The sequence below is a fragment of the Callorhinus ursinus genome, unplaced genomic scaffold, assembly GCF_003265705.2.
Source record: "Callorhinus ursinus isolate GAN/ISIS: 27379988/994484 unplaced genomic scaffold, GSC_fseal_2.0 scaffold49, whole genome shotgun sequence".
NCBI classification, from domain to species: domain Eukaryota; kingdom Metazoa; phylum Chordata; class Mammalia; order Carnivora; family Otariidae; genus Callorhinus; species Callorhinus ursinus.
Window position 1 is genome coordinate 7,512,938 of NW_027397111.1, and position 26,659 is coordinate 7,539,596.

At 40.7% G+C, this 26,659-nt stretch overlaps 1 protein-coding gene and 1 long non-coding RNA gene across 4 annotated transcripts in view; one reads left to right on the top strand and one right to left on the bottom strand.

The window, feature by feature from the left end:
* Positions 1 to 14,230, bottom strand: LOC112806360 (uncharacterized). The gene is made up of 3 exons (XR_003203836.2): positions 14,105 to 14,230; positions 10,100 to 10,216; positions 1 to 142 (listed from the first exon to the last, which is right to left on the bottom strand). It is a non-coding gene; the product is annotated as an uncharacterized lncRNA (long non-coding RNA).
* SBF2 (SET binding factor 2) overlaps positions 1 to 26,221 on the top strand; it is a 467,005-nt gene extending 440,784 nt beyond the window's left edge. For all 3 annotated transcript variants that reach the window (XM_025848643.2, XM_025848644.2, XM_073882924.1), the window contains 8 exons: positions 12,832 to 12,958; positions 15,828 to 15,955; positions 17,177 to 17,410; positions 18,457 to 18,561; positions 20,157 to 20,350; positions 21,003 to 21,090; positions 23,337 to 23,468; positions 24,457 to 26,221. In XM_025848643.2, the coding sequence (XP_025704428.1) occupies positions 12,832 to 12,958; positions 15,828 to 15,955; positions 17,177 to 17,410; positions 18,457 to 18,561; positions 20,157 to 20,350; positions 21,003 to 21,090; positions 23,337 to 23,468; positions 24,457 to 24,555 (1,107 nt within the window). In that variant the 3' untranslated portion in view covers positions 24,556 to 26,221. The remainder of the gene's footprint in view (positions 1 to 12,831; positions 12,959 to 15,827; positions 15,956 to 17,176; positions 17,411 to 18,456; positions 18,562 to 20,156; positions 20,351 to 21,002; positions 21,091 to 23,336; positions 23,469 to 24,456) is intronic.
* Positions 26,222 to 26,659: the final 438 nt, after the last annotated feature.

A 26,659-nucleotide genomic window follows, 5' to 3' on the forward strand; every position in this document is an offset into this window, starting at 1 on the left:
AGAGCAAACTTAAATTGACTTGATATGAAGGAAAGAAAAGAACTAGCATTTATCGCACATTGCAGTGCTGTGACTGGTATCTTCATGTCATGACTCTGATGGACTCAGCCATAAGACTTGCTGAAATCTTAGCAGTGGATTCCTGGGAATAGAGAAGAAAAAGAACTAGTTGGTTTCTGAAACTAGGAGAGCTGAGTTGGCAATTGGGCTGGCCCCCATGTGAAGTGGCCAGCATTCTAAATTATCATCTCCCAAGAAGAGGGGCACACTTGGGTTTGTTGTCCAGGAAGGTTTGATCTATGGTAGAACAGCAAAAATCTCTAGATGATGGCAGGGCCTGAAATCTAGCAGGTGGTCTTCCCAGTTTGGGAGGACCTTAGTTTGTGCCTAGCAACATAGAAGGTAGAGCCTAACCCCTGAGAAAGAATCAGGGCCCAATCGAGCAAGCCTGGAGATTGAGAACACTGGCTTGATTCTACTCAGTGACCTAATCAGGGCTAATCAAGAGACTAGACAGAAACCCAGGTATATAATCCAGTCAGACCCAGTGGGAGCAGGGGGTTAGGGAGATTCGAATGCTCTAGGCTCCCTCCTACCCTCATCTCAGGCACATCAGGTATAAACGTCCTAATGGGGTCTAAATCAGAATTGGGCTTCAGAATTGCAGGGCACTGGGTTTGCTAAATTGGCCTAAGAAAAGCAAGGTTGAAATTTCCAGCTTTGTTTCATCTGCACCACAACAATGAATGGGTTCTGGCATGTCAAACATATTTGTCAGAACAGTGCGCCTCCTTGAAATAGATTGGCCTCAGGTATCTATTGGAAGGAGAGGTGGAAATGTTTTCAGGAGCCAGAACTGAAATTAGGTCTTCTAAAGAGGCCAGGTTGGTGTATGGGTTTTGTTTTGGTTTGGTTTTTTATCCTGTCAGTCATTTGATCAGCATAATTTTTAACTTATTTAAAATTTATACAATTCAGTAGTTTTTAGTATATTCACAGAGTTGTGTAATTGCCACAATCAATTTTAGAACATGTTACCACTCCAAAAAGAAACTCTATGCCCATTAGCAGTGACTTTCCATACCCCCACCCGCACCCCATTCCCCACATACACACACTCTGGTGGTTATTTTTGATTGCTCTAATGAGCTTCTTAAAGAAAAGATCTATTGAATGATTTCAATGAATTCTGTCCGAGCAGCATCTGGAGAAGCTGGTTACAAGGTTGAGCTTACATTTTAAATCTTTGCAGCAAATGGTGTATTTGTTTACTATTTGAATATGAGCCTTTTTATTTCATACTCCTTTTGGCAGATAGATGAGGGAGACATTTGGAGCCCATTGTGTCTGAAACAGAAAGCTTAGCTGAGACCAGGGAGAGGAGCAAGCATCTTTTTCTCACATCTAGATAGGTGAAAGCATATGAGTTCTTCATGAAAGCACTTCTTATTATCTTGCTTATTACCTTATATTGCTTACCAAATGCACTTGGCTGTCTACCTTAAACTTACACAGTGATGTATGTCAATTATTTCTCAGTATAACTGGCAGAGATTTGGGGAGGCAGGTAAAAGCAACTACAAACTATACGATTTCATTTATAGAAAATTCTACAAAAGGCAAAACTGTAATCAGTCAGCCTGTATGCTGTAAATAGAGAAATTTTACTATATGTAAATTGTATATCAATGAACTGGAAAAACAGAATTTTAATTAGTAAGTCCAGCATCTCAGTTAACTGGAGTTCCAGAAAAAGAAAAGAGCAGCTATCTAGTTTCTCCAGAGAAAAATTTGTCAGTCTGGTGCCCAGAAAATACTTAAAAGCCTGGCTGCTTGCTCTTTAGAAATAGGGCAGCAAATAGGTCCAGGGAGATCCCTCTTAAGTGTGCAGATTTTTTCTTTTTCTATGCTATTTTCAGTTTCAAGCCTCATCACTAACCCAGTTGTTCCTGCCGTTCCCAAGTCCAGAGCTCATCAAGTTTGTTTTTTTCCAGAGGACAAACTTCTAATCCCTTGCTTTCAAGGAGGTAATCACATGACTACATGGGGTAGGAAAGGATGCTGGATATCTCACCACTTCCTCTATAGACTTACACCTAGTCCTGATTTTTGGCTCCCATTTCACCCCCATATATGTTACTCAGCTCTTGGGCCTCTGAGTCCTGAGCCTTTCTGGGTTTAAAGGGCAAGCTGTTACCTTCTCAAATCATTTTCATCCTACAAGCATCCCAATGTAGCTTCTCATCTTCTATCACTTATTGCTATTCTTCCTTCTATTTTCCTTCGTTCATAAGTGTACTGAATTTTCTTGACCTGCTACTGTCTCCCTTCCCATTCTCCCCACCTCCTTTTAGGTTTTTTGCCTTATAAAAATTCCTTTCCTTTAATTAAGGAAGAGTTGCAGGGGGCTGAGTATGTATGGCCTAATTTGGCTTAAGTTAAATGCACTATTAAATATGTTAAACATCCATGTTCAACTTGCAGAATTCTGCATCCCTAAACATGAGAATCAGCAAAAGAATGCACTCACAGTCAGTAAGAGATGGGAGGTTCTCATAGAAGACATATTGTCCTCAAAAATGAGAACATCATTCTACCCCAAGTATAATAATAATTACTTGATATGGAATACTTATATTTTATTGTTGGGGTAGGAAGGAGTGTGAGTAGTCTAGAATTGGAAAGTAACCTGTATTGTGTGAGTACCCCTTAAGTGGTGTAAACAAAATAACTTAATATAAACAAAAGTGAAGTACAAATTATATTCCTGTTGTCTTTAGAATACATTACAATAGATGCTAAAATGATATGTTATCTAAAACATCTTAGGATGTATGTTTGATTTCCAGGAGCTTTTTATTTTAAATGATGAGTTAAAATTCAAATGATCTATATAAATTGAGCTTTAGTTATAACTCAGTTATTTGTAGATGAATGCTTCACAAACTGTAGAAGATAATATTGTTCAGGGCCTAAAGACTTCTTTAGTATTAATTTAAATCTGATTGTACCCCATTAAAATTTTTTATAGATTTTTTTTAAAGATTTATTTATTGGGACACCGGGGTGGCTCAGTCAGTTAAGCGTCTGCCTTCGGCTCAGGTCATGATCCCAGTCCTGGGTTCGCGCATCGGACTCCCTGCTCAGCAGAGAGTCTGCTTCTCCCTCTGCCTGCCGCTCCCCCTGCTTGTGTTCTCTCTCTCTCACATATAAATGAATAAGATATTTTTTTAAAAAGATTTATTTATTTTAGGAAGAGAGAGAGTGCGAGTAGGGGGAGGACCAGAGGGAGAGAGAAAGAGAGAGAGAAAGAGAAGCAGACTCCCCACTGAGCATGGAACCTGATGCAGGGCTCGATCTCACAACTCTGAGATCATGACCTGAGCCAAAATCAACAGTTGGACACCTAACTGAGTCACCCAGGTGCCCCAACATTAAAATTTTTTTAATTAAAATATGAATTTTTAAAAATTTGCCTTAACCCTCTTTTGCCTTAGTACCCTCACACATAATAACCTGAGTGGAGGCAAGTCATGGCAAAGCAAGCATATGACCTTAATTGCAGTATTTAAAGGATGCTTGGCTATGATAGGTATCAGCTTTGGTGAAGCAAATTACTTTGTGCTGAAAAGGGATTGTTTATTCATTCAAAAACAGAAGACTATAGAGGACTGTAGTTAACAAATAGTGCTTCTGACTCTTGCTGACTTAATTATAAGGTAGTGTTTCATCATCTCCTACATTACTAGTTTTAGGCATTAGAAAACGCCTTCTTTGAATACCTTTCAAATGAACACTAGTGCTTTACATGACTCCAGTATTTGCCAGACAATTCGAATTACTGCTGTCCTCAGTCTCTCAGGGGCACAAAACAGAGCCAGGCCCAACAACATTTAAAAAAAAAAAAAATGCAAAATTACGCAGCAGCAAGCGAAACTCCCAGGTGGAATGTGTTCACTGCTTTTTAACCATTTCTAACATGCTGAATGCCAAAAGACAGTCTATGGAAATTTGCCTAGACTTGTCCATTAGTACTAGTGGAGTTACAAAGAAAACAGATGAAGCACTGATCTTAAATTAGAACTGCCTCATCATATAAAAAGCCATTGTTTACGCCAGTATATCCAGGTGTCAGATGAATTATAAATGCTAGATCACTGTTTCATAATAGCAACATCTGGCAAATTTTTTGTTGCTTCTAGAAAAATTGGCTTAGTTCAAATGATATCATTACAGGATGCTTCCTTTTCTTAAAATAGTTGAACCAAATTCAAAAAGAAATACATCCAAAATACAAAAATGAAATTTTTACCTAAAATTTATTTTTAAAATATAATACCAAGGGAATAGATATGTATAATATGAACGAAAACATGAAGTATAGGAAAGCATCTCCTCTATTCCAACATTAGAGTAAATCTTTGAGCGTTTCTTAGAACTTTTTCATTATTTCCTACTTTGAGAAAAACAACAGTTATAACTTTGCTTTTGAAGTTTATTCAAGTTGTTTCAAGTTGACTCGCTTTGGTCTGGCTGTGTGATACGGTTCTCCTCACAGTTACCATACGCCAGCACTATGCTAGGTCCTATTACAAAAAGAAAAAATATTTGCCCCTTGAAGATATGAACTTTCCTTGTGAGCACATGTATGAGGAGCCAAGCTGCCCTCACACGGTTTGGTTACTCTAAAATTTATCCATTAATATTGGCAAAATAACCGCAGGTAATGGAGTAATGGTATATTCAAAGTTTCTGGTGTCTGCCCGCTTCCCATTCATTTGAAAACTGGCAGAAATTGATATAATCCAAGCTGTTTTATATCAAAGCAATTTTACATTAAAGTTCTTAATATTCTGAGCCCATAAAATAAATCTGCGTTTACTTATCAGTCTTACTTACTAATTTTTGATCTTTCACAAATTATTTAAGCTCTCTGTGCTTTGGTTTCTAGATAGATACATGGATAGATAGCTATCAGAAGGATTACAGATCTTATGTAAAGTGATTGGCACAGTAGAAACTGCACAGTTAATGTTTGTTAAATTTTTATCTTGAAATAACAAAAACCTACATTAATTACCTATTTTTCTAGGGTGTATCTATCATACCCACAATTTTTCCAATGTTGATACCATTCTATATAGGGTCTCTTGTAGCTTAACATTTCTAATTCTTGAAAGCAAAATCCAGTGTTAACTTACTATATTTTATTCCCAAAACATTGATCTTTCCTGGGATTTGAGTCATAGCTTATTTTATGGGCCTTTAAATTTTATAAAGTACTTAGTGACACATGGGCAAAAAATAAGACCCTATAAATTCATGTTTCTCCAAATTCCATTTCAGATTCTCTTCTTATAAATAAGTGAAATTGGCAGGTTTCACTCCATAATGGAAAACAAAACTAAAATACCTCATATATCTTCGTCTTTTAAGTCTGTATATTTTTATCTTCCATCAAGATAAGTATAAAATTATTTTGGACAACAGAAGCCAGATGATGCCTGAGAAAGGCCTAAAACTCTACTCATCAACATATTTGGGGAAATGCTCATATAGAATTAATTTATAGGCTGAGAGGCCTATTATTTCCAATTCTACATAATAAAATAAGGCTAAATGTATTTGAAGCAGATTTGCCTTTAGGCCTCGAAAGTCTTGTGGCCAAAAATAAAGAAAAATAATGAAACCAAATGCTGTTCTTTAAAAAGATCGATAGAATTGATAAACTTCTAGCCAGACTGATCAAAGAAAGATGCAAAATACCAATAATAGAAATGAGAAAGATGACATCACTACAGATTCTACAGATATTAAAAGGACCATAAGGGAATATTATGAACAATTTTGTACCAATAAAATCAACAATTTAGATGAAATGGACAAATTCCTTGAAAGACACAACCTACCACACTCACTCAGGAAGAAATACATAATTTGAATAAGCCTGTGTCTATTAAGGAAATTGAAATTGTAGTTAAAGTCTTTCCACACTGAAAACTTCAGACCCGTGTAGCTTCACTGGTTAATTCTGCCAAGTATTTAGAAAGAAATAATAGCAATTCTACAAAAACTCTTCCAGAAAATTGAAGCAAAGGGAATACTTCTCACCTCAGTCTATGAGACCAGCATTACCCTGGCCTGACAAAGACAACAAAAGAAAACTATAGACCAGTATCTGTGATGATCACACATTCAAATTTTCTAAACAAAATTTTAGCAAATCAAATCCAACAATATATTTAAAAGATAATATGCCATGGTCAAGTGGCATTTATCCCAGGAATGCAGAGTTGGTTACACATTCAAAATCAGTCAAAATAGGGGCGCCTGGGTGGCTCAGTCATTTAAGCGTCTGCCTTCGGCTCAGGTCATGATCGCAGGGTCCTGGGATCGAGCCCTGCATCTGGCTCACTGCTCCACGGGGGGCCTGCGTCTCCCTCTCCCACTCCCTCTGCTTGTGTTCCCTGTCTCGCTGTGTCTTTCTCTGTCAAATAAATAAAATCTTTTTTTAAAAGATTTTATTTATTTATCTCAGAGAGAGAGAGAATGAGATAGAAAGCACGAGAGGGAAGAGGGTCAGAGGGAGAAGCAGACTCCCTGCTGAGCAGGGAGCCCGATGTGGGACTCGATCCTGGGACTCCAGGATCATGACCTGAGCCGAAGGCAGTCGCTTAACCAACTGAGCCACCCAGGCGCCCCAAATAAATAAAATCTTAAAAAAAAAAATCAGTCAAAATAATTCACCATATTAAGAAACTTTTTAAAAAAGAAAAACCATATGGTCATCCCAATAGATGCAAAAAACCATTTGAGAAAATATAACATCTATTCCTTATAAAAATGTTCAGGAAGCTAGAAATAGAAGGGAACTTCCTCAAACTCTAGATAGTATCTATTTTTTAAGAACCTATAGCTAACATCATACTTAATAGTGAAAGACTAAATGCTTTTCCCTTAAGATCAGGAACAAGATGTGGATGTCTACTTCACCACTTCTATTCAACATTGTACTAAATAAAGGTCCTAGCCGTGCAATTAGGCAAGAAAATAATGATAATAAAGACATCCACATTAGAAAATAAGTGAAATTATCTTTATTCACACGCAACATGGTTGTCTATGGAATCTACAAAAAACTACTAGAATAAGTGAATTTAGCAAGGCTACAGAATACCTGATCAATATACAAAAATCACTAGTATTTCCACATACTAGCAATGAATTATTGGAAAATTAAAATGTAAAAATTATTATCTTTACAATAGTATCAAAAAACATGAAAGAAATCTAACAATATGTTAAAAGCCTAGAAACTGAAAACTATAAAACATTACTGAGAGAAATTAAAGGCCTAAATAAATCAAGAAATACCTCTTGTTTTATGGGTCAGAGGATTCAGTATTGTTGAAATGTCAGTCTCCCCAGATCACAATCAAACTCCCAGGAGGCCGTTTTGTAGAAATTGGCAAGCTCATTCTAAAATCCATATGGAAATGCAAAGAATCTAGAATAGCCAAAACAACTTTGAAAAAGAACAAAATTGGAAGACTGGCACTATCTGATTTTATTATAAAGCTACAGTAATCAAGATTGTGTGATAATTGGTATAAAGATAGGTCAGTGGAACAGAGTAAAGTCCAGAAATAGTCCCACACTATATGTGATATGTGGAAAACTGACTTTCAATGAAGGTGCAAAAGCAATTGGTAGAGAAAGGATAGTCTTTTCAACAAATAGTGTGAGACAATTGGATTTCCAGATGCAAAAACAAACAAACAAAAAACTTTGATCCAAATCTAGCACCAATATAAAAGTTAATTCAAAAGGGATCATAGACCTAAATGTAAGACCTAACAATACAACTTCTGGAACAAAACATAGGAAGAAATTTTTGTGACCTTGGGTTAGGCAAGGGTATCTTACGTTCAACACCAAAAGCATGATTTATTAAAAGAACAAATTCATAAATTAGACCTTGTCAAAATGTAAAACTTTTGTTCTTTAAAAATCCCTGTTAATAAAATGAAAAGACAAATCATGTATCTGCTTAAAGGGCTTGTATCCAGAATAATTCAAGAATTCTTGGGGCCCCTGGGTGGCTGTCAGTTAAGCATCTGCCTTTGGCTCAGGTCATGATCTCAGGGTCCAGGGATTGAGCCCAATGTTGGGCTCCCTGCTCAGCGGGGAATCTGCTTCTCCCTCTCCCTCTCCCCCTGCCCCTCCCCCACAACTCCCACCATTCCTGCTCCTGTGCGTGCTCACTCGTTCTCCCTCTCTCTCTTTTGCGTGCACAAAAACAAATAAAATCTTTACAAAAATAAAAATTAAAAATTAAAAAAATAAAAACAGTAGGATAAAGCGATACTTAACAGAAGGGGAAGGGAGCATGTGGATTGTGCTTTTTGGAGACCACTGTGGTATTTTACAGCAGAAGAACCTAGGTGTCCCATTGACAAGGAGGAAAAAAAGCCAGTGAACTAGACAAACTGAGTCCCTGGGAGATAGGACTAAGTGGAGAAAGTATAATTTTTCTTTTTTACTGGAAATCAAGCACCATATTTTGTCATGCAAATACAATCGGGTCTTTGTTTCTCATTATGATAAAAAGACATTTCAGAAAACAGAATTGAGAGCCCAGAAATAAACCCACACATATATGGACAATTAATTTACAACAAAGGAGCCAAGAACAGAAAATGGAGAAAGGACAGTCTTCAGCAAATGGAAAAACTGGACAACTACATGAAAAAGAATGAAACTAGACCACTATCTTACACCATATACAAAAATTAACTCAAAATGGATTAAAGACTTGAATTTAAGACCTAAAACTATAAAGTTCCTAGAAGACTCCAAAGGCAAGGGAAGCAAAAGCAAAAATAAACAAATGGGACTACATCAAACCCAAAAGCTTCTTCTGCACAATGAAGGAAACATCAAAATGGGAGGGCAACCTACTGAATGGGAGATGATATTTTGAAATCTTCTATCTGATAAGGGGTTCATATCCACAATAGATAGAGTTCCTACAACTCAATGATGAAAAAAAAATTTAAAAATGGGCAGAGGATCTAAATAGACATTTTTCCCATGTTTCTTAATGTCAGATTTCAAATGTGGCTATCTATGTATTAATCAACCCAGCATTCAAGTCAATCTGGTTTTTTTTTCCCCGTGGAAGAAATCCTCACATGCTTGTTTCTTAAACTGTGGCTAAAGAATGAAAAAAAAAATTGCTCTATATCTTCTTTTCTATTTCCAAAAGACCTAACAATTAACCCCAGTTTGGGGGCAGATTGTCTTTGGCCTCAAATAGTTAGCACCAGTAGGTGCCCTTGCCCCTGAGCACTGACACCGTGATGCTATCTAAGCACCAATTCCAGTTCAAGCAGGGTGAGTGCCAGGGGCCTTGGGAAGTGTCTAACCTTGCTAACATAATTGTAGGGTCCAGGATTTGTGGTGAGGCCAGTCACTCAGTACAGTGGGCTATGAAAGTATTTTTCCACTTGTAGAGTTTTGCTTCTAGTCCTAGCATATGATCTCCCTGAAATACCTGTAAGTTCAACTTAAGGTCATATTCATTATTTCCATTCTACTTTACCTCATAAGTGGGTCTTGAAAATTATATACTTAAGCATATTAAGTATCAGAATAATCAAGGAAAGATAAAGATATGTATGAGGCAGTGGTTTCTAGGGAGAATAGTCATTGAGAGAATGGTTTTGTTATTTGGAGCTTTGTTTGATAAAAGTTTTTTAAAAAATTTTTAGAACCTATTATGGACTGGGTCCATAGAAATAGCCCTGAACTCTTCTTCCCTGTGACTAACAAGGTTTATTCCAATGTCTGTTGGGGCAAAGTTGTTCTTGGAGCTCACTCTCCTTGAGCACATTGCAGATTCCTCCTCCCTGAGACTCTCAGATGGAAGGGAACCAAGTTCCATCCTGGGCCTGTCTCCTTCTGTCCTACCACCCACAATCTGAGTCACCCCCTCTCTATCATGTGACACTGGCTGTTGGGTGTTGCCATTGATTCCGAACCAGGAACTCAGACTAGGGAGCATGCAGTTCTAAAACGCTGGAATAGGGCACACTACCTGGCTATTCAGGGCCATGTCACAGTTGTCCCATGGAAAGCTCTCTAGTCTTCTGGAGATCCGATGCAACAGGAAGTGGCTGAGAGCAGGGAAGCAGCTCCACAATATACAAGCCTACTGAATGAGAGTCATACTCTCTTTTAATATATTTTCCTAAAATCCTCTTTATTTTATATTACTTTTGAGCTAAAATTTTAGTTCATTTAAAAAGCCAGTAAGAAAATGTTATAGGGGGGAAAAAACCTTTAATCACAGAAAACTAGGTTTCTAACCAGATGATAAGCTTTGATAAATCAATGATACCCAGATCATGACTTTAAATTCTCACTGATCTATTAGGCTGTAACATCAATCTATTACACACATGCCTGCTCACTTTGGCTGACCAAATGTGGGCCTACATTGCCAAATTAAACATGGAGAGAAAAGCTGGCTTCTAGACAGCCTGCCTAACATGTTCATTTGAAACAGCTTTTAAGCAAATATAATTATGATTGGAACTTATCTCAACCAAACAAAATTCTCTAATGGTCATGAGAGATTGAGCAATATAGAGGTGAGATTGCTCTGGGTGGACTGGAGTGTCACAAGGTCATCAGCCTACCTTCTGCCAACATAAGATGGCTCCATAGAGTCTGCATACAGCTTGTTTAAAGTATGCTACAGCTCAGTGACCATTCCAAGCTCTGCCTTCTCCCTCTCTCCCACATCATGCCTTCATCCTTATTCCTATATCCAGTGACCTCACTGCCTAATTTAATGATGAAAAATTAAATTAAAATGCATAAGCCCTTCCCCCTTCCCTTGGCACTTGAACATCTCTTTCTTCTAATCTACTCTTCTATCCCTCCTAATTTCCAAAGCTGTTCCCTGTATCTGAGCCCTTAGCCTCATTCATTCTTGCTTTCCCCGGGGCCTTGCTCTCTTAGTTATCAGCTCTTTTGCCACAATTTGTTCTCTCTCTACTGGCTTCTCCTGCATTGTCTTCAGACAGCCATATATTTCTTTTGTCCCAAAAAGATCTTTTTTTTTTTTAATATTTTATTTATTTATTTGACAGAGAGACACAGCAAGAGAGGGAACACAAGCAGGGGGAGTGGGAGAGGGAGAAGCAGGCTTCCTGCAGAGCAGGGAGCCCGATGCGGGGCTCAATCCCAGGATCCTGGGATCATGACCTGAGCCAAAGGCAGACGCTTAATAACTGAGCCACCCAGGCGCCCCACGAAAAGATCTCTTGCTGTCCTCTAAACCACCACCTGCTCTTCACATTCCTTTCACTGACAAACTTCTCTGTACAACTTTTCTTGTTTTATTACACACTGTTTACACCACAAGTGCCTGAAAAGCAAGTTATGATTTATGATATGTCTGTTGAGTCCCTAGCACAGTATAAAGCACTGAATGAGGCATAGACCCTGGGTTCAAATTTGGTCTCACTGACTACTGTCAAATGACCTTGGGAAATTACTTAATCTTACTCACCCTCAGCTTCTTCATTTCTAAAGGAGGGGGGCGTGGGAATAATAATGCTTATCTTCAGAGGATCTGAATAGGGATTTTGCCAAAGAAGACATACAGAAGCCTATAAGTATTATGAGAAGGTGCTCAACATCACTAATATCAGGGAAATGCATAATCAAAACCACAGCAAGATATCAGCACACGCCTATTAGGATGGCTAGTATCGTGAAGACAAGAGGTAACAAGTGTCAAGATATAGAGAAAAGGGAGCCCTTGTGCCTAGTTGGTGGGAATGTAGATTGGTGTAGCCACTGTAGAAAAGTAGTTCCTCAAAAAATTAAAAACAGAATGACCTTATGATCCAGCAATCCCACTTCTGGATATTTATCCAAGGGAGTAAATTTGGTATCTCAAAGAGATAAGTGTACTCCTGTACTCACTGCAGCATTATTCACACTAGCCAACATATGGAAACAACCTAAGTGTCCACCTACAGATGAATGGACAAAGAAAATGTTAGATATATAAACAATGGAATATTATTCAGCCATGAGGAAAAAAAAAAGGAAATCTTGCCATTTGCAACAACGTGGCTGGACCTTGAGGGCATTATGCTAAGTGAAATAATTCAGAGAAGAATAAATTCAGTATGATCTCATTTATATGTGGAATCTAAAAAAGTGAAACTCATAAAGACAGTAGAATGGTGGTTGCCAGAGGCTGGGGGTTGGAGGAAATGTGGAGATACTGGTCAAGGGGTAGAAACTTCCAGTTATAAGAGGGTTAAGTTCTGGGAACCCAATGTGCAGCATGATGACTGAAGTTAACAATACTGTATTATATGCTTGAAAGTTGCTAAGATACTGTATCTTAAATGTTCTCACTAAGAAAGAAGCTAATTATGTGAGGTGGTAGAAGTGTTAACTAATCCTATTGTAATCATTTCATAATAGATAATGTGTATCAAATCATCATGTTGTATACCTTAAATTGACCATGTTATATGTCAGTCATATCTCAGGAAAGCCAGGAAAGAATGATGCCTATCTTGCAATGTTGTTATGGAGATTAAATGAAATTATGTTTATAAAAACCCCTAGCATGGTGTCTGGCATGTAGTAGGCGCTCAAAAAGGCTGGTTCCCTTCCCACTCCACTCGTGGTAGGGTTTCAGTTGATTGACCACGTGGTCAATTTCAGGTCACCATTCAGTGGCATGGCATCCAGTTTCTGTTAAGTTTGATTCTTACTCTTCTGTCTTGTGTGTTTCAGGTTCACAACCAATATCCAACGGAATTTGAATTCAATCTCTGTTACTTAAAGTTTTTGGCTTTCCACTATGTGTCTAATCGCTTTAAAACATTTCTCCTGGATTCAGACTATGAAAGATTAGAGCATGGTATGTGTTTGCACTCCCTTGTTCCATCTTTTTTGTTAGTTTTGTGTGTTTTTAATTAAAAGCTCTAATCTACCTCCAAGTATGGCAAGGCCATTTTAGGGTATTACCCTGAACTATAAAAGTAGAATAGATGGGGCGCCTGGGTGGCTCAGGTCATGGTCTCAGGGTCCTGGGATCAAGCCCCGCATCGGGCTCCCTGCTTTGTGGGAAGCCTGCTTCTCCCTCTCCCACTCCCTCTGCTTGTGTTCCCTCTCTGGCTGTCTCTCTCTCTCTCTCTGTCAAATAAATAAAATCTCTAAAAATAAATAAATAAAAGTAGAATAGATATGAATGAGTGCCCACCTTCTCCAATTATGTGCTGTGCTCTTAGGGACTGCAGGTGGTTGTCCAGTAGCACCGTAGAAGGGTGAAATTTGCTTACTATTTTAACATCCCAAAGTGGTATCGCTGAAGAGAAACATTTGACTTAGTTTTACCATCCCTGGTACACTCACTCTGGTAGGAAAAGTGCCGGCCCTTGGAGGCAGTTTGAATAGCAGGAAAGGCCATGGGCTCCAGAGCAAATAGACCAGGGTTCAATTCCAGCATTCCTAGTACCAGCTGAGGACTTTGGACAAGTTCAGTGCCTCTCTGAGTTTCCTCAGTGTCCTCATCTCTAAAATGAGGACAGTGGGCGCCTGGGTGGCTCGGTTAGGCGACTGCCTTCGGCTCGGGTCATGATCCCGGAGTCCTGGGATCGAGTCCCACATCAGGCTCCCGGCTCAGCGGAGAGCCTGCTTCTCCCTCTGACCTTCTCCCCTCTCATGCTGTTTCTCTCTCTCTCTCTCTCAAATAAATAAATAAAATCTTTAAAAAAATAAAAAATAAAATGAGGACAGTAATAGCACCCACCCCTTTGGCCATGATGATCACGTGAGGAAATATTTATAAATTTCTTAGCAGTTTCTAGCTTTTAATAATCACTCATTGAATTTTATTTATTTTTTTAAAAAGAGTAGATTTTGAAAGTCAGCCCCTGTGAAAACATTCCCCACAGGGATTTTACATTCTTACTTTTGTTGTTTTTTTAAGAGGGGAAAGGATAATACACAAGATCTTGTTAAGAAGACAGTAAAGAAAAAAATAATCTATTTTCAATATATGTACCTGGATATTCATAAAGAGAACTCTTCTAGTGGCTGAAAATATTTACTGATGTTCTCAGTTTAAAATATGAAATCAAAAAATGTTGCTTTCCGATGTATGCTATTAAATGGTCTAGCATGATATTTCATACTTTTGGTAAAGGAGACAGCACTGGTTCTTATTTATACTCCAGACCTTTGTTGACTCATAGAATTGTCATTCCACATGTCATAATCAGAAACTTTAATTTCTTAAGCACTGTGTGTTGGGAAAACATTAAGGAGAACTGATTACATTGGACATTAGAGTCACTTGGAGAACTTTTAAATCTTTTTTTTTTAAGATTTTATTTATTTGACAGAGAGACACAGTGAGAAAGGGAACACAAGCAGGGGGAGTGGGAGAGGGAGAAGCAGGCTTCCTGCAGAGCAAGGAGCCTGATGCAGGGCTCAATCCCAGGACCCTGGGATCATGACCCGAGCCAAAGGCAGATGCCCAACCACTGAGCCACCCAGGTGCCCCCACTTAGAGAACTTTTAAAATAACTAGTATCTGGGACCCATCCTCAGAGATTCTGATTTAATTGGTCTGAGGCAAGACCTAAGCATTGGGATTTTTTAAAGCCCTTGATTTTCCTGATCTGTGGCCAGGGTTGAGAACTACCACACTGGACTCTGCAGTTAAAAGGTAGACAAGAAACAGTACTTAGTCTTGGGGGCCTCTTTGTAGGATTTTGTGCAGCCTTGGGCTTGAAACATTCTTTTCTGATCAACTGGTAAAATGTTTGTTGACTTTTGACTGAGTCATTTCATTCAAAGCAAGACAGCACTGCTAAGAGAGGCACCCTTGGCCCTTTGAAGAAATACTCTCCTTCCTCACCCTTACACATCTTCTCTATTAAAACCAAAGTGAGCCCATGTGAGTGGCAAATTGACTATTTGATAGGTACAAGGATAGGATCAGAAAAGGCCTGAAGTACCCCCCTCTACATTTGGCTTTGGTCAAGTCACCCAAAGATACAGACCACACCCTCTATCCTCCAAAGTCTCCATGACCATGATTTGCAGTATATATAAACTACTGAACAAAGAAACTTTAAACGGCTTCATAATGAACAGCCGAAGACTGCAAAAAGAAACCTAAAATTACATTTTTAACTGGGCTTCATCACATCAACTCGAAGTCCTTCCCTTTTCTTGGGAAAAATGTGTAGAATGACTTCTGGCGTGGAGCTCTGTGAATCTAGATCTAAATGTAGAATGTGGATTAGAAGAAGGTCATGATGAACTGCTAAATACTTGGGAAAACCTTATCAGATGTTTTCCTTCCATTTGGGTTTGTTTCCCTATAGCTGAGAAGTTCATTCCTCTCTTTAGCTTTGCAGTTACCTCCTAAGGTTTCTGCACGTACATTGCTGTTTTGAGAGCCATAAGATAGATTTTACTTTTCATCTGCTACATGCATCATAGTTTTATTTATTTCTTTTAAAGATTTTATTTATTTATCTGAGAGAGAGAGAATGAGAGATAGCATGAGAGGGAAGAGAGTCAGAGGGAGAAGCAGACTCCCTGCCGAGCAGGGAGCCCGATGTGGGACTCGATCCCGGGACTCCAGGATCATGACCTGAGCCGAAGGCAGTCGCTTAACCAACTAAGTCACCTAGGCACCCACATCATAGTTTTAGACAGACTGTTGATTTATTTGACTTTTGTTTTATTGATTTTTTTTTTTTTTGGACTTACAGGAACTTTGTTTGAGGATAAAGGAGACAAGCATGCCAAAAAAGGAATTTGTATTTGGGAGTGTATTGATAGAATGCACAAGAGGAGCCCCATTTTCTTTAATTATTTATATTCACCAGTGGAAATAGAGGTACAGTAAGAAAGTATTTATGTTTCATTTTCTGAATATTTAGTGTTAAAGTTTTCCTTACTTTTAAGTATATATAAGCTGTTTAAGCTTTTTATAAACATTGGACTAGGAAGCTGTTTAAAATACCAGAGGCTATTTAAAAGTTTGATACACCATGGGTTTGGGTTATGATGGAATGGAGACTGTTCATCGTATTCTTGACCACAAAAATTAGGAGCTGGACCCCCAAATCTAGAAGGGGTTACTTAAAGAAAGTCAAAGTGAGGCAACTTTCCATGGGATGGAAGACCAAACAAAACTTGAAACCTCAACTGGTTATCTAAGCTGAAAAAGAAAATCTAAAATACTTTGGGAAAGATTTCTTTAAGTCCATTTATACCAAAGCCATGGAAGAACCCTTTGGGAAGCAGGGATGTTTGGAGCGCAGCCCAAGAAGCATGACATCTCAGGGGCAACCATGCTCTCTGATGCACGTCTATATGAAGTAAGCTCTGGGATGGGACGGACTGGTGTGATGAGCAGTACCACCTTCCTCCGGGGCAAGAAGGCCCTATCCTTGGCTCCATACATTAGGACCCCACTCTGGCCTTTCTCCAGCAACCCCTCCTCAGAAGGTGCAGAGCACAAGAAACCAAGTGTTTGTGCTTAGATACCCCTTCTTTATCTAAACCATGCTCTGGTACCCCAAAATTTCTTAACCCAAATCCAAGTTATTCACGAGACTACTTCCAGTCTGTCTCCCAAGCCAGTGCATGTGCCCCTCAGCCCCAAGGATGCCTAAGAAATAACTGTTTGGCAGGGAGTAGACAGAGTTTAGCTTTGTGGACTGGGGTATATATGCACATTCATAAAAGACCTTCAGAATATAGGACAGAGCCAAAGTGAGAGGAGCAGGGACTTAGGCCGAGGACTGGGAGCTGGGACTAGCTTCCCCAGTGCCACCACTTTCTGGTGTAGAATTCCAAGGAGTCCATGATATCTTGTTTTGAGCTTGGTCTTCCTGGTCATTAGGAAGTTCTGTTTATCAAGGTGGGAGGAGAGACATATTTTATTTAATAGTTTATCTTGATGTATAACATTTAAATATTTAGACATGTGGTATTAGAACATCCATTCATGCTCTTGCCCTGGACCTTGCAAATGTTAGGGACCGGCCTGCCTATAAACTTGAGGTACTTTGAAGTCAAGATGAAACTATATTTCAGAATTCTCTTTGAACAGGCCCTGAAGCCCAATGTAAATGTCTCCAGCCTCAAGAAATGGGATTACTACATAGAGGAGACCCTTTCCACAGGGCCTTCATATGACTGGATGATGCTGACCCCCAAGCAGTTCCCCTCTGAGGACTCTGAAGTGGCCGGAGGAGCTGGGCTCCAGAGCCAGAGGAGAACAGTGTGGCCATGCTATGATGACGTCAGCTGTGCTCAGCCCGATGCACTCACCAGGCTTTTCAGTGTAAGTCAGGCCTATGGAGACATGCACGTAGGGCACCCGAGGCCTCAGGAACCAGGCTAAGTTAGAACTGGCTCGCAGACTTCTAGACATGGCTCTCCTCACTCTGGGCCAGTGTTATATGTGGTGCCACAGGAGAGTGAGGAAACCAAATTTGCTCCCCAGCAGCAGCGGGGTACCAGGCTCAACTACTGGAAAAGAGTCCAAAAAAGTAAGTTTTCCAGCATTATGAGGAAGCAATCAAGCAAATGGAGCAATTTGCAGCTTCCCGGCTGTTTTAGCTGCCCAGCAGCCTGAGTCAGGCCTGGGTTATGGCTTTTGTGGGTGCTTTACTTCCTCTGGTCAGAAGTGTGGGTGGTTGATGGCGTGATGGGAGTACTGCCAATCGTCTTCTCCAGGGAATATTCTGGAGTGAAGCTGCTCCAGCAGTGGCCACCCTGATGAGAGCAGCAGCCCCGAAGAAAGGTTTGAGCCCTGATCTGGGCCCAGCAGTTCCTGAAGAGTCTTTGTCCATTCTTCTGACCGGGGGATGGGGGGGTACGCATGCTGCAGTGAAGGTGCCGTCACAGGGGCAGCTACTCTGCTCTCCAGCTTCCCTCTCCAAAGCAAAGTCCATTCCTTGGGCATTTCTTGATTCATTCTTTCCACATCTGGTTTTAAATCATCAGAGTTGGGGGTTCCTCTGTCAAAGACAGACCTCTACCTCAGCTATTAGGGTTTGAACACCAGCCCTTTTGCTGTGGCCATCAGATTTCCTGTGGGGTGGCCAAAGGTCAAGGTGTTTGGGATACATATTTTCTCTTTATTTAAGCTATTCTGTACAAAGGGCCTGATTACAGATCCTAATAAATCACCTTTGCCACAGTACGTCATACCAGCTAGAGCTCCCACCGCTGTCCCTGGCTTGGGAGACTTCTGAGGCCACCGACTTTAGCTACCTTCTGGCCATGATGTTCATCAGGCCCAATACAAGGAGATTTGGCTCTGGGGCACATTCTGATTTCTATGAAATACTTAATGTCAGAAAACTCATTTTAATTGCTTTGCAGGAAATTGAAAGATTGGAGCACAAATTGAACCAAACCCCTGAGAAGTGGCAGCAACTGTGGGAAAGAGTAACAGCGGACCTTAAGGAAGAACCCAGAGCAGACCGTGTGAGTTGATAAAATCCTGTGAGGAGCTACTTCTGAGCTTTTTGAGGGTGCTAGGTCAGGTGGGGCCCACTGCCACAGGTAACCCAGGTGGGTTTATGGCCAGAGGGAGGGATGGAAAGGGAGGGGTCATGCCCTGGAGGTCCAGGGCAGAAGGTTCCAAATGACTGAATACTTCCTGAGTGTCTCACTTTACCACAGTGACATAAGACTTGTGTTTCAGGGCCCCGCATCCAGGGAAAATTACTGGGTTCTTTTCTATCTGTGCCTCTGTGGTTTCAGCTGATTTTCTACCATATGAGTAGGGAAGGGAACACCAGGACCATCTTCCCTTCAGAGAAATAGAGAAAAGAAAATATTTTTAAAAGACAGATTATGCTACTTTCTGTTGCTCACACCCCCTTTTCTGTTTCTGAATTAAGAAACATTTATCATAACAGTATTTTAAAAACACTCTGTTTTCTCTTTTTCATACCCCCTCTTCCGTTTTTGACTTAAACTTTTATCAGGCCTGTAATATGTGCAAGAGGCCATGCTGAGCCCCCCCCCACTTTAGCATTCCCCACAGCCCACGGTGAGGGGGGGCGTCCCTGCTCACAGGCAAGGAGACAGGCACAGAGATCACACACCTCGTACTTGAGGCAGCCACCATCAGATCCACATCAGACTGGCTCCAGATGCAACAGAAGGGAAGTCAGGACAGCTGTGAGTGTTGTGAAGAGGACTTCAGATGTCACAGAGGGACAAGGAGAGTGGGGGACAGAAGAAAGCCGCCGGGCTGCCGAGAAGGGACCCTCCAGGCACTAGCTCTGGCCTCCAGATGGCAGCTCAGGGAACTGTTGTCAGACAGACCACTGGCGGGCGATGTCTGACTGCTTTACTTCTCAGAAAAATAAAACCGTTTCTTGATATTTTTTTCCGATTATGAGAGTGAGATATATTTATTCTTTAAATAAGACAATACACAATAAACAGAGGATAAAAATCACCTACAATTTATAGCCTAGAAATAAACCACAAGCTGTCAAACTTGTATCATTCCAAACACACAAAAAGGGGATTTACTATATATATTGTTTTAAAACCAGCTTTGTGGGGCGCCTGGGTGGCTCAGTCCGTTAAGCGTCTGCCTTTGGCTCAGGTCATGAACCCCGGGGTCCTGGGGGAGCAGGGAGTCTGCTTCTCCCTCTGACCCTCCCCCTCTCATGCTTTCTCTCTCTCTCTCACTCTCTCTCTCAAATAAATAAAATATTTTTTAAAAAATGAGGCATACGTGACCTTCCTTTGTCACTCTCTATAAGTGAGCACAGCAGTTTTAGTGCCTGTCATAAAATTCCATTCTATGGAAATACCTTTTTTTTAACCAGTCCCCTAATGACAGACATTTACGTTGTTTCTGGTTTTTTACTATTATAAACAACTCCAGGATAAACATCTTTGTACGTATGTTTTATTTAGTGCTCCAGTTTTCTCCTTGAGAGAAATTTTTAGAAATGAAATTATTGGGTGAGTTGCTCAATAAAATCTTCATAAAGCTTTCCTAGCTCTTTTTTTTTTTTAACGTAAAATTCAAAATTATCATCTTGGTTCTTTTTCAGCTGCAGAGACACCCTTCAGGCTCCCCAGGAATTGTGTCTCCCAACCTGCCCTCCTGTCAGAAGCGGTCTCTGCCGCCCCTCCCAGACAGCGGCGCGGGGCGGGAGCACAGCGCCCGCGCGTGCCCGTCCAATGGCGTGGACCGGCGAGCAGCCACGCTCTACAGCCAGTACGCGTCCAAGAACGACGAGAACAGGTGGGCCCACCGCGCCGCCCGCCCTGCAGGAAGCTGCGCCTGGCCTGGGCAGCCTTCTGTAACCTTAAATGGATTTGCCTTCATGCTTTGTCTCTGTTGTTGTAAATGTGTTAGATGGCTCTTTGAAGAGGAGAAATCAAAGTTACAACTAAAATAATGTCAAGAGGTTACAGCGATTTGTGGTTGAGTCCTGGTTATTATTATCTCATGCCTGTTAGGTCGTTAGAGGGAGTATGTGTCAGTCAGCAGTCTCGCAGTGGGGCCGTCAGAAGTTCAGCTCGTGCTCGCTGAAACAAAAAGGGGTTTACTCACAGAGACTGGGAAGGCCAAGGATGTGCCAGTTTCTCACACAGTTGTCTTCAGGCTTCTGTTCATTTGCTGGCTCTGTTTTCCCCTAGGGGTTGCATCATTCCCAACACGGCACAAAAGATGGCTACTGGGAGCTCCAGACCTCACAAGTTTGGCAATTCCAGCAGAAAGAGGCAGTCTTTCCCCTAAAGGTCCCGTAAAAAAGATTCTGGAGCCAATTCTGATTGGCTTTTTTTGGACCATCCGAGGGAAAGAGAGGCTTGACAAAAACAACAGACATCCCCTTCACAGCACTTTTTAAATGAAAAACCAAAATTAACTGCCCTGTCATTGTTTCTTCTAGGTCCTTCGAGGGAACGCTTTATAAAAGAGGGGCTCTGCTGAAAGGTTGGAAGCCCCGTTGGTTTGTGTTGGATGTAACAAAACATCAGGTAATAATACTATCAGAGTCTACAGAAATCACCTCTCTAGGCTAGACTGCAGCCTTACTGTACCTTATAACTGACCAGTCAGCCTGGAGGCTGAGTACACAGTTTGATTCTCAACACATTCATTTCTAAAATAGAGTCTGTTGAGGGTCACTTGGGTGGCTTAGTCAGTTAAATATCGAACTCTTGATCTCAGCTCAGGTCTTGATCGCAGGGTTGTGAGTTCAAGCCCCGCATTGGGCTCCACGCTGGACATGGGGCCTACTTTAAAATAAGATAAGATATATAAAATCTAAAATGAAATATAAAATAAAAAATGGAGTCTGTTAAGAAAGATACAAACCGGTACCCCTATACAGTGTTCTGGTAGGACCTGCACCTTGAAGACCATTTCCAGATAAAGATCTCAGATGGGGACCACATTTTCCTCTGGTCAGGGCTTTTCATAAAAGTTAGAGTCTTTGTGGAAGAATATAGAGAATTTATTTACAGATATGCAGTGGAAGCCCTTTGGGGGGGAGATTGTACTTTAAAATAACGACTCTGAGGGGCACCTGGGTGGCTCAGTTGGTTGAGTGTCTGCCTTCTGCTCAGGTCATGATCCCAGGGTCCTGGGATCGAGTCCCGCATTGGGCCTTCTGCTCAGCAGGGAGCCTGCTTCTCCCCCTCCCTCTGCCTGCTGCTCTGCCTACTTGTGCTCTCTCTCTCTCTGTCAAATAAATAAATAAAATCTTTAAAAAATAAAATAAAATAAATAATAAAAAATAAAAAATAAAATAAAAATTAAAAATAAAATAAAATGACTCTGAAATCATAGAGAATAAGCTCTAGAGACAAGTTCCATTAAACCACTAGATATAACATAGGACAATGTCATTATTTTTCTGTAATTTATAATTACACCAAATTATACTCACATTTTTACCAATCTTTTAGATTTCTTTAGCATGAAAAGTTTATGTTAGGTCTGTTTTAGACCTACTTATACCCACGCCTGACTGGAGAAACAGAGAAAAGTCTGAGGCCATAACTGCAGTGACAGAGGCACCAGACACTTTCCTACTGTGTAAGTTAGTGAAATCCAGTCCTGGCACATAATAACCACTCAGTCAAATGTTGAGCTATTTATTGTGTTTTTCAAAAATCATTTTATATCTACATGCTATCTGGCAACTTATATTTTTATATAATATATCTTGAACATATTTTCCTACCAGTTCATAAAGATCTTCCTTACCATTTTTGAAAAGTTATAGTATTCCATATTATTGATATAATTAGCCAACCATCATTGAATTAACAAACACTGCATTGAAAGACAGATACATCTTTTCCATTTTTAGCTAATAAAAACAGTGCTGAAGGAAACCTCTTTCTGTGTGCCTGTGCATGCTGGTGGGAGTGTTTCTGTAGAGGTGAGAAGGATGTATCAATAGGCATAAACATTTTATTTATTTATTTTTATTTATTTATTTGAGAGAGAGCAGAAGCAATGCGAGCAGCAGAGGGAGGGAGAGAAGCAGGCTTCCCGCCGAGCAGGGAGCCGGATGCGGGGCTCGATCCCAGGACCCTGGGATCATGACCTGAGCCAAAGGCAGACACTCAACCAACCGAGCCACCCAGGCGCCCCAGGCATAAACACTTTAAATTTTAGTTGCTGTTGCCAAATTATAGTCCAGAAGGTTTCTAACAAATTATATCCCCACTAACAATGTTTGGGAATACCTAGTGCCTTACATTCAACCTGAATATTATCAGCCATTTTTAATATTTCTTAATCTAAGTGAAAAGTGAAATCTTACTGATGTCATCACCTTTCTTTCATCAGCGAGGTTGCTCATCTTTTCAGATGTTTATAGGTCATTTGCATTTCTCCTGTGACTTGCCTGTTGAGATTTTTTTTATCATTTTTCTACTAGATTGTTTATTTTTTTCTTACCGATTTCTAGGAATTCTGTATATATTCTAAACCTGTTTTTTATGTTACCTATGTTTCTTACCATTGTTAGTTGACATTTAATTTTGGTTTTTAGTATGTCATCTTTTTATTCATTCAGATTTCAAAAAAATATGTCTTTTTCCTCCTTTCTGTCAGCCACCAAGAAGCAAGCGGTGTTTTTATTTTCTTGTTTATTCTTTCAGGCATAGGTAGCAAGATACAGAGGAAAGTATTCAGATACATTTTGAAAAGCCATGCCATTTTCCCTTTCTGTGCCTCTTACACGCCTTCTGTGTCCTTTTGGTTCTAGCTGCGATACTACGACTCAGGCGAGGACACAAGCTGCAAAGGCCACATTGATCTGGCTGAAGTAGAAATGGTCGTCCCTGCTGGCCCCAGCATGGGAGCCCCAAAGCACACGAGTGACAAGGCTTTCTTTGATGTAAGTTGACCTTACTTGTCTTTTCCTGGCTCTGTACATGATTCCTTACAATCCATCCACCTCCAAGAATTATGGGGCCTCAGAGCAATTGATGGTGACAGCAGGTAGGTTGCAGACCCCCTGGCTACGGGAATTGCTACAGAACTTGAACTCAGCACTCGATGCCCAAAGCTGACCTCTTCCCGCTTTTCAAATATCTCAAAAAGGCTTTGCACAAAGGACTTCTTCAGTGGGTGTCTAGTCACATATGGAGACAGATGAATTCCCTGTTAAGTATTGTTAGTTATTGTACTTACTACCTACTGTCAAGAGCAGATGCTACTTCCCTTTAGATCCAGTGGTCCATAAAAATTGTCCTTAGTCATACATGGTGACTATTTGCCCTTAGGTGAGCCTTGGGGCATTTTATGGGCCACATGATAGGGTTCTTATCTAGTTCCCATAGCCAAGCAGGGCTTCATAAAGAGCACAGTCATCCTCAAGGGCTCTGTTCGAGCTATCAGGCCACTTCCCTGAGTCTCGGCTTCCAGGGGGGCCCCAACTGAAGCCTTTAGAGAAGGGGATGGAAAGGGAACAGGGAAGCCAACTTCCTCATGGTGTGGATGAATCTCACTCAGGCTTGCCTGAGGAGCACAGGGAGCTTCCACGGCACATTTGCTGCACTGGTGCAGTGCATGGGAGAGGCCAGAGCCATTCCTGACCCTCTTCCTTAGTCAAGGAAGGCCCCAGGAAAATGTGAAGTTAGGCTCTCCTAGCATGTCTCCTTTTTCTGCCAATGGCCTTCTTATAACATCTGCAGTGACTCTGGGGACCAAAACCACAGTGTGACTGTAAAGGTAATGACAGTATGGTACTGGAGGGGAACGAGAACACAGAGGTTCTGGGGCGATATGGAAAGGGAAGTTCACTGGGATTGATTCACACACTTAGCCAAAGCCATAGAACAGGCCTGCCCTTCATCTGTGCTTCTCTTCATTTGGTTTTGTAGCTCAAGACCAGCAAACGTGTGTATAACTTCTGTGCCCAGGATGGACAGAGTGCCCAACAGTGGATGGACAGGATCCAGAGCTGTATCTCTGATGCCTGATGCCCATGGTCAACCCAAGCAGAAGAGGGAGGAAGGACTCATGCTGTCAGATAGAACAAAGTGCATGAATCCTTGAGGAGCTGACAGCTTCCTGTTTGGTTCTAAAGAGTCATCCCAGGCCTAAGGTTCTCCCGCCCAGTGTTACCCAGTGCCCTCTTTGAGCAGTTGCTGTGTCTGCTTAGCCGGAGTGAATATGTCACAGAGGGCTGGCCAAGAGCCCCAGGCACTCTCTGTGTCTTGCACTAGGTTGTTCTAACAGGGTCTTAGTGGTTAGGGATCAGAAGAATGCTTCCTGAGCCAACTGTCATCTATCCCCTAGGCAAAATGGCTACCACTTACTTGACTCCTTGATGAAACTAGATCCTTTTTCTTCCCAAGGTCATAATTTTCTTGGAGACCTTTCTGACAAGCAAAAATCAAAACTCTCCAAGATGATCTTACATTCTGTCTGGAAGAGGTTTCCCAGCAGAATAGCTTCTACTCTTAACTGCCTGACCTTAGAGATGCTCAGTTCTCTGGTGCTGCCAAAAGGTGCTTCCATAACCCCTGCTTGGCCACTGGGGATCACAACAAGAACCTCAGTGCTCAGTGGCAGGCAAGGGGCAGGCGGGGGTGCACACAGGATTCTCCTGAAGGAAAAAAATGGTCCAGGGAATGATGTAACAATGACCAGGCCAATGCAGGAAAATATTGCTTCCAAAACACTGAATTTTCTAGGCCAAAGGTGCCCTGAGGATTCAGCACTTTGTGTTCCTATGTATTCTTCTGCTCCCTGACAGCTTCTTACACAAAATAACATGCAAAAAGCCGAATGCACTAACTCACAACTAAACACTTGCACTGAACTCTTAAAGAAGCGAAGATGTTGGAAAGACAGAAGCTGGCTGTTCATGAGCGCATCATACCTGTGACGGGCTGCATAGACAGCGGCCGCATGGGGGCACGATCCGATGCCCAGATGGCACTTCTGCACATGCACAGTAAGAACTGTTTGTAGATTTTCTTTACTTTGGATAATGTTGTCTTTGTTCAGCTTAAGATCTGAGGAATGCTGTTGGTTCACAGCAAGCGGGGCAGCGAGCTCTCTGCCTACAGGCACTGCCACCAGCCGGAGTCAGAGGTAGCTAGATGGTTGTTGTGGAATGTTAATATGTTACATACCAAACTAATATTTCAAAAATATGTATATATGATTTCTATATCCTTGTTTTTCAGATAGTCTACTTATAATTTAATATAAAATTAACTGATTCATGCATAAGATTTCAGTAATGAAAATAGTTCCCTTTTTAAAAATTAAAAAACCACTTTGTCTTTGTAGATTACAAATAAATCAGATTTTCAAATTTAAAATTATCTACACACTAGGAAATAGAACTGTGTTAATATATAAGAAATTGGGGAATAATAAGAATGAAGGATTTTTCTATCATTTTCATTTTATAAATTGCCACCTGTGAAAATGATTTTTGCACATTATTTGTATTTTTTCTTTGTATATGAAATAATTTTTGTACTTTGTAAAATACGGAGCCCATTGTACCTTCAGCTATTTGAGACTGTACACAGTGCTTCTTTTATAACTGGATTCTTTTAACTTTCATAAAGGTGTTACATGCCTTACATTCACTAACCACCTTGAATTAAATTTATTTCTTAAGAAAAAGCATCCTCATTTGCTGTGAAATAAAACTCACACTGTAGTACACAGTACTCAGAAGGCAACATTCAGGATTTATATATGAGACTAAAAGTTCAAGGGTGAAATGGCCCATTCCATGCCTTGCTTACAAGGTCAGCAGACACACTGGACACGCTGGCCTGAGCTTCGGGGCTCTGGAAACACTGCCGCCGAGTTTAGGTAAGAGACCTGAAGCTGCTCTTCCCGCTCTGTGTCTCTCATGAGCGGTGTGAAATTGGTGGAGTCCTTTATGTCTTCTGGGTCACAGGTTTGCCACCTATGGTATGTGGCAATTTGTGAGAATTTTAGGCAGGATAATCTGAACTCTAGTCGGGTGGCTGGCTTTTCCGTTCCAGGAAATCGTTAGCACAAATGAAGGATTGGTGATTTCAGTTCTGGACAACGCTTCTTCTAGTTAAAGCC